Below are 18,998 nucleotides of genomic sequence, written 5' to 3'. Positions count from 1 at the left end.
CTGACAATCGGTGCCTGGACTAGTACATGACAGAAACCCAGATTACATGCCAGGAAAACTAACACTCGATGGGATAATCCGCCGAAAGGTGATGTTCAAATTAAGAAAATGGTGAGGGTGGCAAAAAAGGGTGTTCGATACCGACAGCGGGGGGCTTTGGAAGCGTTGCCGTGATAACCTCCGGAATTTGTTACCCCCATGTCGTGCATATGACTTTGACAGGGTTTTGATGCACATAAACCAGGCTCTGTGCGGAAATCGTACATAGTTCGGAATGGCGAGTTCATACCGTCGGTCTATTGTCCGAAGTCATGCTATGACTGATTGGAAAGGGAAGGAAAATTGGATAATGGGGGGTAAAAAGGGTACCAAGGGAAGACAGCACCCGTATGAGGTTGGGTGTCATTAACGAGGCACCGTCTCATCCGGTTGGAGTGCAGGTCCAGTTGAGCCAGAAGTGACCAACTCATGCGGACACCGTTTTGTGGAGAAGACAGCCTTCTGATGTAGAGCAACGATCGGCCAGCCTGTACTCCGTAACCGTAGCGATATGCGAATAAGATGCAGGCAGAGAAGGCTAGGAAAACAGAAACAGGGCCGGTCGAATAGGCGCCTAATTATTGAGGGAAAGCGAAAGAGAGGGAGAAGGCAGGCAGACGGTGAGAGCACGAGGTGCTGTTGATTTGATATTGGGGTGGGCGGCCAAGAGCCACTGAGCATCCCAGGAGGTGGGATGGAAATGGAACCGACACACATGGATGATGACGGGGGTATGGACGACATCTCGTGGGCACATCCCTACGTGGTAGGGAGCCCTTCGTTTCCACAGGGTTGGACAAGCCGGGGTGCTACGAACCTAGCCTAGGAAGGGCATCGAAGGAAGAAGTGGGCGAGTCGTTGACCTGTCGAACATAAGCAGCAGCCTTCAATCAGCAAGCGACAATCAGATGAGACGCAGCGAGTGCAATAGTCGACGCTGTCAGTCTCTATTGAGGCATGGTCGCTCCCGCCCGGGTTTGCGTCTCCATCTCTCTGTTGTGCTCTTTGTCACCAGATGAGGAGCATGAAAGATATCGCGGTGGATTCTCGAATCAAGACGCCTTTCTCATTCGATTAGATGATGCCGGACGAGGGACGTTTGAGGCGTATGTATAGTGAGTGGCATGAGAATTGACAAGGGAAAGACGGTCGATATCCTGACGAACTAAAAAAGGCATGTGCGACTGGGAATGAGGATGAAGTAGGAAAGTAGGAAGGACCACGGAGAATTGGTTAGCTGGGAAAGGCGGGCGATGTCAAAACTGCAAGGGAAAGTGCCAAAACAGATGGTGAGATGGAGAGACTTGATGGACAAGGTAGTGGTAGGTAACCATTGTGCGGTAAATAAAAATAAAAAAATAAAATAAAAAGACAGCCAAAAGTGACTTTCTCGCACCTTGCCATGAAATGCCCAGGCAGTCGCCTCGTGCCGCGCTGCGCTGCGTGTCTGCCAAAGTATTCGTACTTCCATGCCAAGTACTGCGTGCGTAGAACCCCGACCCATACCCAGACCCAACGAGCCAGCTAGCCCCGGCCGGCCGGCTCTTTGAACGTCAACGTCGTCAACCTAACGTGGTCGTGAGCAAAGCCAATTGAAGAGGCTGATTCCTCATATCCGGTGATGCCAAGTCGCTGGCGAGTTTTAATGGCATAATGAGCCAGATACAATTTATTTAGAATTGATTCGGTACGTCGGATAGCAAGAGATGTGGTCGGGGCAAGGTGTCTGATGTCCGATGAAGGCAGGGTAGCGTATGCACGGAGAACGGGTACCAGCCAAGGTACGTCAATACCTACCTTAGCTACCAAGCGAGCGAGCGAGCGAGCGGGACACGGAGAGACAGAGACATAGCTATTTTGCTAGTTAGACAGGGACTGGAGACGGAGACCATAAGAAGAGAGAGAGGGCGCACGCGCGGAGGGACAGACGTCGCCTCATGCAGGTCTTGGGCATCGTCCACACACACACACTTTCGCTTTCTTTCTCACTCCTAATCAGTTTCTGTGTCTCTCTCTCTTTCTGTGGGATATTTCCTTGACAACCTTACCTTGGAGGTGCCGCACTCAATCAACTGAGTCTCTCGTCTCTTTCCCCCTCTCCCTCCACCACGCACACACACTCGTGCGCACCTTTGCGGACGCGAGCGAGTGAAGTGAAGGATATACTTTAGATGCGTTCGGGGCTGCACTCTTCAAGGCGATGGAAGAACCAGAGCGAAGAGAGAGAAACGCAGAAAAGTACGGCGACGATCTGATAGAAGGCAAAGGGAGGTGAGATGGACGGGGGGCGTGCGGTTGGATTCTGCGGCGTTGGCAAGCTTGTGGTGAGGTGTGAGGTCGCCGGGCCCTTGCCCGGTCTTTGGTGCGAGAGTGATGACTGCGGGAGCGGGTACAGAGGTACAGAGTGGATCCATCTGTATCATGCAGGTCGTGGAGACGTATCGATACCCCTTCGCTAGGCAAAATTTGCGTGTAGACGCGAGTAGCATTCCCCGACCTGCAGCAGATCGATACCTCTCACCTCCCACGCAGCCCCATCCATCCGCAAGAGAAAAAAAAAAGCGAGGGGGGCCTGCTGCTGCTGCTTTCTCTCGCTCCTGCTTCTGTTGCTGCTGTTGCTTCTTTCCTGCTCCCGCTGCCGCCCTGCTGGCCCAGACGGGACTGGAGAGGCATTACTTTAGCTTACCTTAGCATTGGTCTGTCGGTACGCAGGTACGTATCCGTACATTTCCAGATTTCCATATGGCTCTCTCTCTCTCTCTCTCTCTCTCTCTCTCTCTCTCTCTCTCCCCCTCCCCCCATCCTCCCATATTAATACTACCCTGCCTGTCCCATCAAAGTCCCTCTTGCCCCGTGTACGTGAGTACCTTGCCATAGATTAGATGGGCAGAGGTACATTCACCCACCCAACTTCATTGCGGTGCGGCAGTGGGAGCCATCTATCGCAGCAGTCTCCGTAGCGGTGGCCCAGATCTATGGACAAGGCAAGACAAGGCAAGTCGCATAGCCAGGTAACGGTAGGTAGGATAATGGATCGGTAGATAAGTGGATGAGGTAAAGACGCATCAGGTGCAGGTCCGTCGGTGCTTGATGCTTTTGCTTTGCTTTGCTCTGCTGTGTGGTTGCTGGACCTGGACATGGACCTGGACATGGACCTGGACGGGAATTGGTGCCATGCCGGCGCTGCTATGAAAGGTACACCGTACACCTACACACCTCAGAGCAAAAGGCAGGTACGGGGTCGGTCGACCTTCTTCGACGTTTCTTACCATTTTGCCTTCCGCTTGTCTGGACCTGGACCCATCTTCTTCTTCCCGTCTCCTTCCTTCCTTTCCACATCACTTCCTCCCTGGCCCATCTTGACCACCTTCACAAACACGCTCGATTTTGGCTCTCTAGCTGCCTGGCTCCATTGCTTCCATTCTCCCTGGTCGCGCGGAACCTTCGAACCTTCCTCGTCTGTTTCCTACCTACTGGGGTCCCAGCTTCTCACTTGCCCTTCCTTTTCCATCACCTCGTCTCTCAAACTCATATTCTCATTCATCTACACACCACACCACACCTCACCTCACCTCACCTCACTTCACCCATCACCACCACTCACCACGCTCAAACCCAGACGCACATTTCTACGTCTCCCACACTCACAATCCGAATTCCACACTCACCCGCGTCACTACCTCCGCGCGCCTTCTCCCCGCGACTTCCTTTTCTGGCCGATAGACCTCCAAGCCTTTTACATATATCGTTTCTCTCCAACTCGACACTGTCAACCACACATACCTATCTCCAGCTCATGGGTTGCGTCTGGCTCACGGCCGCCTGCCTCACCGGATAAGTAGACATCGGGTCCCATCTGGCTCAGCCTATGGATCGGAGCCTCCGCCGTCTTGCAGACGAACTTCAACCTGTCGGCCCTCTTGCATCTCGTAACCCGCGGGAAGGGCCCCGACATATTTCATCTCACCTCCCGCCAACGCGCAGCTAGCCACCGCCATCATGGCACAGAAAAACCAAACCGCCAGCAGTTCTGACGACCAATCTGCCAGCGCCACACCGTCTGCACAAGACGCCTCAGATTCCACGCAGCCTGCCACTTCGGGCGCGTCAACATCCAAAGCAGCATCTGCCGCCCAGAAATCACATCAGACTGAGTTGGACGCCGCCCTTCGCAACGCTCAACCCACGATCAAGTCATCCGCCATGGGCTTGGACCAGTCTTCAAAGGACGCTGCCGCCATCGAAGCTGCGAACCCTTATGGGACGCGGTCACGAAACCGCAATGGCTCATCGCGCCCAAACTACGCCGAGGACAAGGATCTCGATGTCGACATGTATGATTACGCCCCAGAGAAGAAGGATCAAGAGTCCAAGAAATCGGCGCGTCACAGCAATGTGTCGGCCGCGTCCATCCAGGAGAACACGCGACCCAACGGCTCAACCCGCAAGGCCCTGCCATCTGACGACACAAAGTCGACTGTCCCTCAAAACGGAGCAAAGGACGTGCAGCCAGCAAATTCCACCCCGACCACGCAAACACCGGCTTCGACAAACTCGACGCAACCCTCCAAAAAGCGCAAGGCTGCTTCACACGCCGCAGCTGTGACTTCTCAGGCTCATGCTTCTGCGACGGCATCGTCGTCTGGCGCCAGCACAGGGGCATCACGAAAAACGGCGTCGGGTCCTTACGCTAGCTCTTACGCAGAGACGAACATGCTCAGTTTCGAGAACTCAGGTGCAATCCCCAGAGACGGAAAGTTGGTGGCGGATGACGGTACCGTACTAGCACCCAATGGTAAGACAGCAACAAACCACACACGCACCTTCACGTACCCTCACTCATCATCCTTGTGCCCCGTCCCAATTTTTTTCTCCTTCTTCCTGGAGAGGATAGTTCGCTGATCAAGATTCACAGACAATGTCTATCTCGTGTGTGAGCCTCCGGGCGAGCCATACTACCTGGGTCGCATCATGGAGTTTCTCCACGCGCAGAATGACAACAAAAAGCCGGTGGATGCACTTCGCATCAATTGGTTCTACAGACCCAAGGATATCGGCAAAAAGGTCAATGACACTCGACTAGTGTTTGCGACGATGCATTCCGATATCAGTCCCCTGACGGCCTTGCGTGGTAAGTGCCACATCCTGCACAAGGCGGAAATTTCCAACATGGATGAATATCGAAAAATCTCGGACAATTTCTGGTATGAAAAACTGTACGATCGCTACATCCAGAAGAACTACGATCTGATCCCTACGTCGACAATCGTCAACGTCCCTGAGAGGGTGAAGAAAGTGCTGGACGAGCGCTGGAAATTCGTTATTGTGGAACAGGGCCGCGGAAAAGAGTTCACTAGCGCGGTGAAGTCCTGCAAGCGATGCAGCGGCTACTGTGCAAGGTTAGTCCACCCACGCAGCAGTCTCATGGAGAGTTGGGGGGTCACTAACAGCATTACAGCAATGACTCGGTCGATTGTGCTGTGTGTAAGAAGACATACCACATGAACTGTGTCAGGCCGCCCCTGCTCAAGAAACCCTCCAGAGGCTTCGCTTGGTCCTGCGCTGCGTGCAGTCGCGCGCAGGAACGAAAATTGGAGGCTCGGCACACTCCTAATCCAAACAGTCTCAAGGAGAATGCCGGCGATGCTGACGATGAGGATTTGTACGACGACGACGACGATGAGATGCAAATCGACACCGAGCGGACGAGCCCGGCCGAGGACGACGACGCCCATCGTACCGGCACTGCAGAGCAGATTTACCAAGCCAGCCTGTGGCCTTGGCGCTACCTTGGAATGCATTGCAGGCCCGAAGATGCCCTTGATTACGATGACCGAATCTACCCCCGCGCAAGCACTCGCATTGGTCCCAAACATCAAGCGCCTGTGCTTCCTTGGCCCGGCCAGCCTGTACAGTATCAAAAGCCTCTGGAGTTCAAGAGGACGGGAAAGAAGGGGCCCGGGCTGTCGAAAGAAGCGCTTGCCGCCTTGGAGGCTGAGAAGATCCGACGCGAGAAGCGTCCTAAGTGGGTTCAAGATGAACCCTCAGGATATGTGGCAAGAGGAGAAGACGACGACCCCGACGACCCGAACGCCACAGCTACACGCATTTGGGTACCCCCTCCAGCAAGTGAGAAGAATACTGGGTGGGAAGCCAAGCTACATCGGTACATGAAAAAGGCAGAAGAACTGGCGCCCAAGTTTGGTCTAGCGAAGAACTCGACCAACTTCCACGATATTGCCGTGGCAATTTACTACAGCAGTGGTTACGATGAAGACCACGCGCTGAAGGCGCTCTCGGGAGTAGACAAGGCGACTTTCAAGGAACCCGACTTGACGGCCACGGAACAGAAGAGGTTCGAGGAAGGTGTCAGCAAGTACGGATCCGAGCTTTATCTCGTCAAGCGACACGTCAAGTCTCTTTCACCCGGCATGATCGTGCGATATTACTACAACTGGAAGAAGACCCAGCAAGGCAAACAGATTTGGGGTAATTTCCAGAACAGGAAGAGCAAGAAGGAAGCCAAGAAGGCCGAGGTTGCCGCAAGCAAGCTGCAGGACGATATCGCCGACGATGCAGATGACTCTGCGTTCGATTGCGAGAAGGCAGCACGCAAAAAGAAAAGCTTCCTGTGCAACTTCTGCAACACAAAATATTCCAGGCAATGGAGGCGGGCTCCCAATGCATCGGGAAAACCCATCAGCGAGGGGGCAGGCAAGAATTCCAACAAGGACAAAGGCGGCCAGTACATCCAAGCACTTTGCAGGAGATGCGCGGAGCTCTGGCGGCGCTATGGCATCCAATGGGAAGAACTGGATGAGGTCGCCAAAAAGATCGCCCAAGCAGGTGGTCGAGCCTGGAAGAAAAGACAGGACGAGGAATTGCTCAAGGAGCTTGAGGCAGCTAAGGAAATGCACACTTACTGGAACACCCCTCCGCCAGTCACTGCTCCAGAGCCGGTTGTGGCGGTTTCAGTGGCACCTTCAAGCGAACCTCCGCGGAAGAAGCTCAAAGGAGCAGCCCCAGAGAGAGACTCGGAGTCGCTCGCCTCAGACTCGGCTCCTCCTGCCGCTCCACCGAAGAAGAAGGAAAAGGCGGCGGAGAAGGAGAAACTGGCACCTCCACCAGTTCCAGAAATCCCGAAGCCCAAGACTATGCCTTGCGCGATTTGCAACCAGTTGGAGCCCTTGGGAGATCAGCATCTGTCGTGTAAGGAATGCAGATTGACAGTCCACCGCAACTGTTATGGTGTTGTCGACAACAGGCACCCCGGCAAATGGACCTGCGACATGTGCGCCAATGACAAGAGTCCACAGGTTTCGATCGTAAGTTATTTACCGTCATTAACTAGTTCTGTTTCATGTGCTGACTTCTGGACAGCAATACAAGTGTGTCTTGTGCCCAATTGAACATACGGAACATGACTTCGTCGAGCAGCCCAAGATCTCTACTTCCAAGAAGAAATCAGAGAAGGAAAAGGAGCGCGAGCGAGTGGAACGAGAACAGGCACAAAAAGCTGCCGACTACTACAAGAAAAAGCAGGAGGACGCCAACCGCCCAGTCAACCCTAGGGAACCGTTGAAACGGACCGCAGATAACAACTGGGTCCACGTCACTTGTGCTGTTTGGACACCTGAGGTCAAGTTTGGCAATGCTAAGGCTCTGAGTCCGTCTGAGGGCATTCCTTCGATTCCTCGTGCCAGGTACGATGAGGTTTGCTTGGCCTGCAACCACAAGGGTGGTGCTTGCATTACTTGCCATTACTGTCGAGACCCTCGTAAGTACTACTCATTCCTTTCTTTGGATGCCTACTAATCGCTGTTCCCAGTTCATGTTGAATGCGCTCGCCAGAAAGGTTACCTCCTCGGCTTTGACATCACACCTGTTAAGGGATCTCGCCGTGACCAGTTCAATCTTGTCACCATCAATGGCGAAACTGGCGTCATGTCGGCCACGGTGTGGTGTAAAGAGCACGTTCCAACAAAGAGCATTATCCATCAGATGCACGACATTGTTGACGAGGATGGCCACACTGCTCTACAGTACTATGTGCAGAGCTACAAGCAGGCAGATCTCACCTTGACCGGCACAGTCAGAAAGGCCAACCTGATGACGAACGCTGCTAAGATGGGAGGTGTTCCTGTGACACCAAGCACTCGGCGAGCATCAACCACTACTGCGCCTTCTAATGTTGTTCCTCATAGTGTGAACAGCGAAACCCCGAGCACCCACCAAGCAGGAGAGAAGATTTGCATTACGTGCGGTATTGACGTCGCTCTCAAGTGGTGGCCCATTAAGAACTCCGATGAGCGGGATCTCACCAATGGTCACTATGGAAGCTTGGGCTCAGAGGCTCAGAAGTTTGTCGAGCAGAGAAAGTTCCAGTGTCACAAGTGTCGCAAGTTGAAGAGGAAGCCGGTTCCTCATCCACCCAAAGAACCATCTCCAGTTATCGAGGCTGCCGTGAGGTTGGTGCCACCTCCACCTCTACCGGTTGTTCCCCCGCACCACGCTCTGGTGGCACCCACTCCGCCCTTGAGGAGCCCACCAACGACCGGCCCAGAGGCCAGAGCTCGCAGCCTCTCTGCGTATGCCTGGGTTGCTCCAGCACCTCCTCCTCCACCGCCGCCGCCCGTCTCACAGCCTGCGGCTCCGCATCCGCCGCCTGTTCAGGCCGCTGCCCCGCCGCCACCGCCGCCAAATCCACCTCCGGCTCCTCATCAAGCTCCGGGTCCCTATGGCCCTCCTCCGGCACCAAGATACGATTGGAACAGTCGCCCACCTCCGCGTCATGGATCGCCACCACAGCGTCCCATTTTCCAACCGTTGGCTAACCTACGTCCTCCGCCAATGATTCCAATGTCAATGGCCCCTACACCACCATCTGGTCCCAATGGACATATGGGCCAACCTGCGCATAATGGAATGCCGCCTTCGCCGCTGATGGCGGGGCCCATGTCTCATGGATCCCACGGTCCACACGCAGCGCCCTATATGCATCCCTATCGGCAAAACCCTCACGGATCGCCTCTCGGCTTACCAAACGGCGGGCCTCCACCTAGAGGCCCTGATGCGTTCGCGCAGGGACTTCTACCGCAGCGAGCACCATACGGCAGCCCTCCTGCTCATGATGCCGGAGGGCCGCTGAGGACGCCTGGCATGCGCCCTTCCAACGAGCCGCCTCGACCTGCAGGGGCGAGCACAAGTCCTTCTCTGCGTAACTTGCTCTCTTGAGAGACTACGACATGTTGCTTTTATTCTGCGACTTTGGGGGAGTTTGGGAAGACGAAATGAAGGAATGGTTGAGTTCTGAGCTGGAGAGCGGAAGTTCCCGCCCCGCTCGTGTAGATTATGCATTTCGTTCAAGCGCGAAAAAAACTTGTGTCAAATTACAGACGCATTGTCTTGTGATAGCAACTGGCCGCACGGAGGAGGCTGGTGGAATGGGAGGGATTCATCGTGCCAAGGGCGGTTGCTAGATGTCCTAGTGTTGAATAGAAGAAGTTCTCAAGTAATGCTGTTGCTCAAGGCTCTAGTAACCAACATGGTGCGTGATACGTTGTCAAACGCTGACTATATGCACAGTCGTCTAGCTTCAGCTGTTCATTCATTCCTCCCCGATATCCTCATTCCTAGTTTGATCAGTATTTATGTAACATGTATACTTGACAGGGGAATCTTGTTTACCAGACTTCGGGCTTCTCAGCGATAAACTTATCCATCAGAGCCTTGCACTCTGCGTTATCGACAACGACGACTTCTACGCCGCGCTGCTTGAGGTACTCCTCGCCGCCGAGGAACGTCTTGTTCTCGCCAATGACGACGCGAGAGATTCCGTAGAGCAGACAGGCTCCGGTACCTGGAAGGGTTTGTAAGCGATTTCAGTGTCAGGTGGGAGGGTAGGTATAGAGACTGTGAACATGTGTGTATGTGTGATTAGGGAGAGAGGAACTTACACATGTCGCAGGGTGAAAGAGTCGTGTACATTGTGCTGCCCTTGTATGCCTTTCCGGGCAGACGGCCCGAGTTGAAGAGGGCGTCGGTCTCGCCCTGGTTTTTTTAAGGTGTGAGAGCTGATGTGATTTGTGGTTGGGGGGTTGCTAGTTTTCACTTACATGATGGATGGCTGAACCCATCTGGACGCGGCGGTTGTGGCCGTGGCCGAGGAGCTTGCCGTCTGCGGAGACGAGGGCGGCTCCGATCTGTGTGGTGTTTGACCACGAGGGGTCCGGCGTCAGTTTTGCGGAGAGGGTGGGTTTTCTTTGTCCCCGGATGTGATGAGCTTAACGTACCGGGACGCCGCCCTCTGAGGCGCCGGTCTTGGCCTCCTCGATTGCGATTGCGAGAGCTTCTGCGTCGTTCATGGTTGTCCGTTGGAAACTGGTTTGGCAAGGGTTGTGAGTTTCGAGTTGGCAGTCTGATAGAGAGGCGAACGAAGTGGGGGCGGGGTTACTTTGGCGCGAGTATCGGTTTTTGAAAGGGAAAAGTCTCACGTTGAGTTGGGTTGATCTGATAATTGTGGTGTTATGCCGCAATTCTTCTCGTCAAAAGGAGGATAATCTTGAAAAGACGCTAGAGCTGTGCTATAAGTATGATGGAGACTTGTGACGGGGACGGTGTGGTGGCGGCGGAGATAGGAGTGGCGTATGAGATGGTTTGATCTGGGGGCATCCTTATCAGGTACTCCACTTGGTGATGATGGAGTCTTAGAACCATCAAATTGACGAGACATCAGAGCCCTCGAAACTGCGAAATGAGAGATTCTCACCTGGAATTATGGGGAGGACCTAGGTTCGTCGTGTCGGTGAGTTGTTACTTACAACGGTGCGGCGTACTCCGTAGCTCCAATGTGAAATAAGAAATAACCGGTTGTCACCATGTCCTCGCGCGCAAATGACAAAACACATTTATTGGCAACTCTGTAGTCAATTAATCACAAAGTTTGAATGTAGAATGCAAAGTAGTCTAGTTTCGTAACTGGACATAATCAAGTCTGATCTCCTTCGTCCATCTTCACTTTCGATGTCTCCTAAACACGCGCTCTGATCATCAATTGCGAGGATGCTGTGTTCAAGGAGTTGTACCACACTGAACTCGCAGCATGGTGAATGTGCTACCTACACACTTGAATGGCAGACATAAGTCTCTCTCATTTCTGCAGTATGCACTGGATTGTCCTCAAAATGCTTCAGAGGACATCGAGTTGGGAGTAGCTGGAGCTTTCTACCTTTGACAGGAGACGTCTCTTGCCGAACGAAGTGTGCCAAACTCACTTTAAATAGCCGCCATAATTGAATCATTCCATTTTCCCAAAAGGCTCACTTTGAAATGAGGGTGGCAAGAAGGGTTGAAATCAATTCTCACTTCCTCCGGGAAACCCGCTCGACCGATGAGACCATTCCAATCCTGAATTTTTCGTCTTTTCAAAACCATTCATTCTAAGAAGTAAGTTGCATCGATCGAATTGACTCGTTATCTTAACGAGACTGAAACTGGCTACAACTGGTCTTTCAACCAAGAGCCTCCTGAATATGATGACCATAGAAGGCAGTTGCGAAGGTCTCACTTCAGGAGCAGCGTACCTCACGAGAGTATTGTTTTGACACGACCGACAACAAACCGCCAGGTCTATCAACAAGGAAATGCGAAAATAAGCAACAATGAGGACGTTCAAACTCTTACTGTGAAGTGTAGACTTTGGTGTAATTGGGGCAGAGAACACGCTACTGAAACCCATCAGAAGGGCAAAGTAACGTGAAACCCAGAGAAGTACATCACGACACTCAATACCCACCCACACTTCTGAGGCCGTCTTTTAAGAAATGTGCTGATGGAGCACTCAGCCGATGAGAGGATAGAGCAGAGTCTATTCGGAGGAGGTCGAAATCGGTTACAACCGGCGTGTCAAGGATGCTCGGATATTGCAACCAGCAAACTAAGTCAAGCCAGAGTGATACTCAGGTGCGCTAGGTACCGTGTCCGCTCAACCTATGCCCCTCTATAGCGCTGGCGAGCTGAGTCTTACTACATTACACAGACCACGATATCACTCGAGCAATTCTCCTCACGCAAGGACCGAAAACCAGACGACTGCACGGCGGATGCGTCGCCGTAGCCCTGTTGGTAGTTGTTCGGACCATAGCATCGGTCGAACTATCGGACGACACAGCAACAGGTCAGCAAGACCGCAATCTGGACTAAGCATGTTTGTAGCTAAAGGTGGCCAGTAAGAAATCACATAAACCTATGTTGTTTGAAGACGAGACGACTCAAGATGAGAGACCAGAATGTGGCCGAAGATGCAAACAATGTTCCGGGTTATGCAAGATGCAGAAGATGATGATGAAGTACATACGAGCAGCACGAGGGAAGTAGACAGGAATAAATGGGAAGAAAAGACCCGCGCGCCTGTGAGAATAAGCTGGTGAACAAAGTCCCGAGACCGAGTGAGGTCCCCGTCCCGAGGCTCACGATGAGTCGTTAGATGGGTGGAGCAGGCCCGTTGGGATCAGCAGATTACATACGACGGCAATGTTACTTTAGATCAATCTTTCCCGAAGCTTGCATCGGCGTTTATCTAAAGTAAACTCGTATATCCAAATTTTGGTGGAGCCCCGTTTCGAGATCATCCCAAGGAGGGAGATGGCCGAAGATCAGCCAGATAGATCCACGTGACGTTGCAGGTGATCGGATGTTTTTTGCGACGTTGACCACAGCTTTTCCAAGGTACCTCTCTTATCCATCCGTACGCTAGATCAGTTGTATTTATTGATGACCTTCTCTCGTCCAGGAATCGATTGCCATCATCGGGCTTAGAAATCAAGGTTTTGTGAAAAGGTGCTTCGGTGTCTTATGTAAGAAAACTTTGGGGGTAAGGTTTGGACAGGAAGGCAACGTCTCGCGTCCCGGGTCAGATTGTCTGCTCCTGAGTCTCGATGGGGACCTCGTTCCTGCTCGGCCAAGCGCCCAAAAATGCTGTGAAGCCCCTCCTCCTTCTCCGCTGCGCGGGCATCTTTGTAGTGGACCATGCACGGACGTCAACTTGACTCCTCGGCTGAAGCGCCAATGGGGGCCAAGGTTGGTGTCCACTCGCTCGTCCTGGCAGGGGCATTGCAATTCCACTGTAAATAGCATTGGATCCCCATCATCATCACGGGTTCCCTTTCCATGCCCAGTGAGGACGAGACAGACTTGTCCCGTTCCTCGCTGGGAGAAGAGGGGGGGATCCAATGAAAGCCCGGCAAGGCATTGCCTGGCAGATGGCTTCTGCTGCCGGGTGCTGGCTGTTGACGTTGTTCTGCTTGGAATTCTCCCCCTCGTTGGAGATTGCCTGACAGGTATCCGTACTTCGTACTCCGTACAGACCACAAGAGGACTCACCGTCTTAATTGGGTTGGGAAGGTGGGAGGGGGGGCGGAAGTGCCTCCATGCAGGTGCAGAAGTAATACAGATAGGTAGGCATGGACAGCGAAACCCAACGTCAATGACCGTGACTTGAACACCAAATCTATTCTCACAATTCGTTCCCATTGGCTGGGGGGGGTACCTTGATCTGTATATAAGGTAAGTTGTCGTATCTTTCACCCATGGACGACAACATTCACACTTGTTGCCTGACGTATTGTTAAGGGGTTCTGAAGGAAGGAGATGGGCAAAAAAAATCAAAAAAAATCATACTCTGGGCTGTGACGCCACAAGCCAGCGTCTCTGAAGAACCCAAACAGTGCATAGAGATGATGATCCCCAGTCTTAGCGCCTTACGGCAGTGAGGAGTAATTTGGGTATCCGAAGGAGGAAGGGACGGGAAGGTACCTTACACTTTCCGTAGTGCGGCGTGCCTGCCTTCCTGGGTGCTGGCTTCTCGTAACGTAAGGAACCTCCCATGCACTTTGGGTGCCTGCCTAATACCTAACAAACCCGATCCCGTCTCTCTCGGCTCTCCCACTCCATGCCCAGCTTTCACTCCGCTCTGTCTTGCTCGCCTTACCGCCCGCTGCCCTCCACTGCCTTACCCGTACGCTACCTCCCACCCGCACAAACCACACTACACGAGAGGCAGGCACGGCAACAGCCCAGTGCTGGTACCACTACATACATCCGTACATACGTATCTTTCCATACCTTACCTTACTTTCTTCCCTTCGAAGTACCTTTTCTGCGTGCTCAAGGCTTAAGTTAAGGTACGAACGAACAGTAGGCAAAAAGAATAAAAAAGACGATAGAGGATTTGGATTCTACCGCCCATTTATTTACCTTCACATCACCCACATCTGCACCCACAGCACAGTCCGGCCCTGGGATTCGCCCGTCTTTTTGGGTGCAGCCGATCAAGCCCACACTAAATCTCCCTACGGCCAGCAACGAACGCCTCACAACAAAACCACCACCGCGCCTTCGCCCACACTCCTTTGATCAACCTCGACCCGGCCCCTTTTTTCCTTTTCTCAGCCGGTGTTGGTGCTGGACTTTGGACTGCGACCACTACCACTACGTACGTGTACGACGCCCAGGACAGGACGTTTCTAGGTTTTACCTATTTTCCCCCCTCCCGCATCCCATAGCCTTGCATTACTACTGTGGTCCGCCCTTGTGTGGTTTTTTTTTTTTTTCTCAATCTCATTTCCGCCTTCCTTTCTTCGGACGAGACGAGACGAGAGACGAAAGTGTTCGGTCGGTCGCTGGCAGCATTTCAGCTCCTGCTCCAAACGTCGCCCTGTTGCTGCTGGGCTGCTCCACTACCACAAGCCAACAACCTAACCTCGACGACCCCGACCCATCCTCCCCGACCCTCTTCTCACCCACGCCCTCACCCTCACCCTGACCCCCGACTATTCGTACTCGACCGACTCCCAATCTCAATCCCAACCCCGACTACCACCACTTTCACCACCGCCATCCCCTTCAGCCCAGCGCCTGCGACGTGGCTATCCGTCTCCCGCCAGTCTCGCGAGCACCTGACGGCCGTTACCCGAATTATTTACTATCGCCCAGCACGATACCGCCGCCGTGCGACGACGACCCTTTTCTTCAATTCTCGACCCCAGTACATACCTACTCATTCCACCACGACCACCCCCCGGCATTTTCGCAGCCCAGCTGATGCCGACCGATAATTTCCTGGCAACTCCCACCTCCGACACTCAAGGCTGACGGGCCGCTTTCCAATCCATCCCGCCCTGCCAGTGAAGAGTTGCAATCGAACACACCCACGCGCAGACAAGACGACGCGAACACTATTGCACCATGGCATCGGATTACGATCATGGGGCGCCGGACGACCGCTTGCAAGCCCACCCCGCCACCACCCCTATGGAACCTGGTTATCCCGGTGATGGAGTCTGGCAGAATGGAGGAAGGAAAACTCCTGAAAGAAATTACCGCTCACAACAGCCCTCGCGCTCACCCGGTCCCAGAACACCTGGTCGGGAGGGCGACTCAAGGCGGAGCGGTGAACGCAATAGATCCAAGGGAAGAGGAGGTGGGCGGTCAGCCAGCGGTCAACAGAGGACCTGCAAGAAGTGCGGAGAGCCTCTCACCGGTCAATTCGTCCGCGCACTGGACGGAACCTTTCACTTGGATTGCTTCAAGTGTCGTGTAGGTGTTGAGAATGCCCCCTGTCCTTGCCCGATTGTTCTAACCCGACTTTTACCACCAGGATTGCGGTCAGATTGTAGCATCCAAGTTCTTCCCTGTCGACGACGAAGGTGGTGAAGGGCAGTATCCTCTGTGCGAGACAGACTACTTCCGCCGGCTAGGTCTACTCTGCTTCCAGTGCGGTGGTGCCCTTCGAGGCTCCTACATCACCGCTCTCGACCGAAAGTATCACGTCGACCATTTTACATGCTCCCTGTGTCCCACGGTCTTTGGCGCGCAGGACAGCTACTACGAGCACGATGGCAACGTGTACTGTCACTACCATTACTCTACCCAGTTTGCGCAAAGATGCAATGGCTGCCAGACTGCAATTCTCAAGCAGTTTGTGGAAATTTACAGGAACGGACAGAACCAGCACTGGCATCCCGAGTGTTACATGATCCACAAGTTTTGGAACGTGCGACTGACGCAGTCGAGCGATCCCTCCGAATTACCCCAGGAGACCGACGACCCCGCGACGCGCGACATCATTAGAGAGGAGGAAGAGCGCATGGAGGAGAAGGTCTACCGCATTTGGAGCGTTCTGTCAACTTTCGAAGAGTCGTCTGCGGCATGCATTTCCGACATGCTCCTCCACGTGAGCAATGGCGCCTACGTTGACGGCGTGCTGGTCGCCAAGAAGTTCATCTGGCACGTTGAGATCTTGTTCCAGTCTGCTGATCGCCTGGACTACTCCATGGATCAGTTAAAGCTGAAGGGTGAGTTTGAATAGTCATACTCGGATCACGTTCTTCGCTAACAGCCCAGAAATAGGATTGTCGTATGGTCGTGAGGCCAAGCTTCTGTGCAAAAAGATAGTATCTTTCTTCTCGCTGCTGTCCAAGACTCAGGACACAGGAGCCCGCAAGCTTGGCGTCACTCAGGAGTTATTGTCTCTCGTCACGGGTCTTGCCCACTACCTCAAGCTCCTCATTCGAATCTGTCTGCAGGGAGCATTGCGCCTTGAGAAGGAGTCTAAGAGCTCCGACGGCATTTACCAGTTCCTGGATGACCTGAGTGAACTGGACAGCGTTAAGCCCGACGACAACACCCTCCAGGCTATTGCAGGCAACTCGCGCCTTTCGGCGAAGGACTCTGATCACTGTGCCCTCTGCAACAAGTCTGTTGAGGACGAGTGCGCAAAGAACTCTGACCGGCGGTGGCACATTGCCTGCGTCAGCTGCTCACGTTGCACTCGAGATATCGGTCGCAAGCTGGAAGATGCTCGCTACAATGCCTTTGACAAGAAGATCTACTGCAACAACTGCATCGGCGCCAATGGTGATGATATGCCGCCTTTTGAGCATGTTACCAAGCTTCAGCAGTACGTTTTCTTGCTGAAGGTGGCGCTCGCAAGGTTATTGGATATCCTGCGAAGCAATGGCGCTTTGCCTCGGCAAAACGATGACCAGAACTCGGATGGTTATGGTCCAGGCGAGGGTGCCCGAACCTTGGCTCCCGGAGAAGCACCCTACCTAAACTCAGACAACCGCTCGAAATCGTACGCTGGAGATCAACGGGAGCACAATCGCGAGTCTTCCTACGAGAACACGCTGAATGATGTCCGCCGATTGAGAAGTACTCGTCTCGACAAGCATTTGTCTTCTAGCTTTCGCAAGGCGAGAACGTCGCGCATCATGGACGGCCCCGAAGGACGCAGCGTTCGCCCAGGATCGGCAGGCGAGGACCTAGGCCGAGCCGATGGGGACCTCCATATTCTTGAGGAGAGAAGAGGCCCAAACGACGAAGACACAACGGACAAAATGTTCAACCACCAGGACGCTCTGACCCTGGATGATATCCCGCGAATCGTTGCTGCCGAACAAGTCAAAGAACAGCAATACAAACCCAACCGCCAGGAGCTCTTCCGGTCTCCCGCAACCGACCCCATGGGACATCAAAGATCGCAGTCGGCAGGTAGAGAGACTGAGATGCGCATGGGCGATGCGATGCCTCAGCGTCTGGGACGGAAGTACTTTTCGGAGCTCTCGGGATTAGAGTACTTCATTGTGCGTCATCTGGCAGTCTTGACTCTGGCGCCTGCTGTTGAGAATGAGTTTCCTTTGGAAGAGTTATTGAGCTTCATCGAGTCGAGAAAGCAGCCCACGTTCTGGAAGAACTTGGGCAAGGCCTTCAAGAACGACCGGCCAAAGAATGTCAAGAAGAAGGGCATCTTTGGAGTCCCCTTGGATGTCATCATCGACAAGGATGGCGCTGAGTCAACAGACGGTGTAGGTCCCGGAACTCTCAAGATTCCTGCAATCATCGACGACCTCATCTCGTCCATGAGAAAGATGGATCTTTCTGTTGAAGGTGTCTTCCGAAAGAACGGCAACATCAAGAAGCTGTCTGAGCTGTGCGAAAGAATCGACCGGGAAGGCTGCGACAGCATTAGCTTCATGGACCAGCCTGTTGTGCAGGTTGCCGCTTTGTTGAAGCGCTATTTGCGTGAGCTTCCCGATCCTCTTTTGACTCACAAGCTCCAGAAGCTCTGGATCTCCGTCGCCAAGATCCAAGACGATGCAAAGCGCAAGTCGTACCTGCACCTCATCTGCTGTCTCTTGCCCAAGGCTCACCGAGACTGCTTGGAGATCCTGTTCTGCTTCTTGAAGTGGGCGGGATCCTTCCACCAAGTGGATGAAGAAGCCGGATCTAGGATGGACATCAAGAATCTGGCAACAGTCATTGCACCCAACATTCTTTACAACATCAACAAGACGGTCACCCTGGACAGCGACCCCATGTTCGCCATCGTCGCTGTGAACGACATGATTACGTCCATTGAAGAGATGTGCCTGGTAAGATTGTTGTCCCGCCGCCAAAATTTCCCTTTTACTAATCACTTCTCATAGGTCCCCGAAGAGCTTATGGAAATGGTCAACGATCCATTTGTGTTCGGCAACACTGCCGATCTCACCACCAAGGACATCCTTAAACGTTACCAGGATCGTATGGGTCAAAGACCAGGATTGGGCGAAGTCAATGAGGTCTTTAACAGACCGGACAATTCATCCCGGCCTCCTCCCCGAAGGGTTGAAACTGACCCCGCTCTGTGGCAACAACAAGAGAGCAGTGTTCGCACTGTGCAAGAACCGCCCATGCCCATTCCTCCTTTCAACCAACCCAATCCTGGTACACCACCCCAGAGATGGCGGCCACATGAAGAAAATGGCCACCCTTCACCTTTTGGCGGAAGCCAGTACGAGCATTCAGATACCGAGGGTCCTTCCGAAGCTCAAAAGAGAGAGTGGCGCCAGTCAGGTGGGGTTTGGGGAAGACAGAACGGCGGTGTTGGCGTAGGTGGAAACACATAAGCCAGCCAAGCC

At 53.4% G+C, this 18,998-nt stretch overlaps 3 protein-coding genes across 3 annotated transcripts; 2 read left to right on the top strand and 1 right to left on the bottom strand.

Annotated features, from left to right (window-relative positions):
• Window positions 1-3,675: 3,675 nt before the first annotated feature.
• On the top strand, window positions 3,676-9,413 carry BDP81DRAFT_26931 (uncharacterized protein). Its single transcript, XM_060582919.1, has 5 exons — window positions 3,676-4,834; window positions 4,955-5,438; window positions 5,498-7,364; window positions 7,420-7,816; window positions 7,868-9,413. Exons 1-5 carry the CDS (start codon window positions 4,039-4,041, stop codon window positions 9,271-9,273), a joined length of 4,950 nt encoding a protein of 1,649 aa, XP_060445310.1. The 5' UTR covers window positions 3,676-4,038; the 3' UTR covers window positions 9,274-9,413.
• A 233-nt stretch (window positions 9,414-9,646) lies between these two features.
• Window positions 9,647-10,403, bottom strand: BDP81DRAFT_394362 (cytidine deaminase-like protein; the record flags this gene model as incomplete). The annotated part of the gene is made up of 5 exons (XM_060587948.1): window positions 9,647-9,671; window positions 9,727-9,898; window positions 9,996-10,089; window positions 10,155-10,241; window positions 10,332-10,403. 5 exons carry the CDS (start codon window positions 10,401-10,403, stop codon window positions 9,647-9,649), a joined length of 450 nt encoding a protein of 149 aa, XP_060445309.1.
• A 4,879-nt stretch (window positions 10,404-15,282) lies between these two features.
• Window positions 15,283-18,986, top strand: BDP81DRAFT_394361 (RhoGAP domain-containing protein; the record flags this gene model as incomplete). The annotated part of the gene is made up of 4 exons (XM_060587947.1): window positions 15,283-15,633; window positions 15,695-16,391; window positions 16,447-18,470; window positions 18,525-18,986. The coding sequence occupies 4 exons, from the start codon at window positions 15,283-15,285 to the stop codon at window positions 18,984-18,986; spliced, it is 3,534 nt and encodes a 1,177-aa protein (XP_060445308.1).
• Between the last annotated feature and the right edge of the window lie 12 nt (window positions 18,987-18,998).

The sequence above is a fragment of the Colletotrichum phormii genome (genome assembly GCF_030913505.1).
Source record: "Colletotrichum phormii strain CBS 102054 chromosome Unknown BDP81scaffold_10, whole genome shotgun sequence".
Taxonomy (NCBI): domain Eukaryota; kingdom Fungi; phylum Ascomycota; class Sordariomycetes; order Glomerellales; family Glomerellaceae; genus Colletotrichum; species Colletotrichum phormii.
Note: the sequence above shows the minus strand (reverse complement) of the source record. Positions and strands in the feature narration are given on the sequence as shown.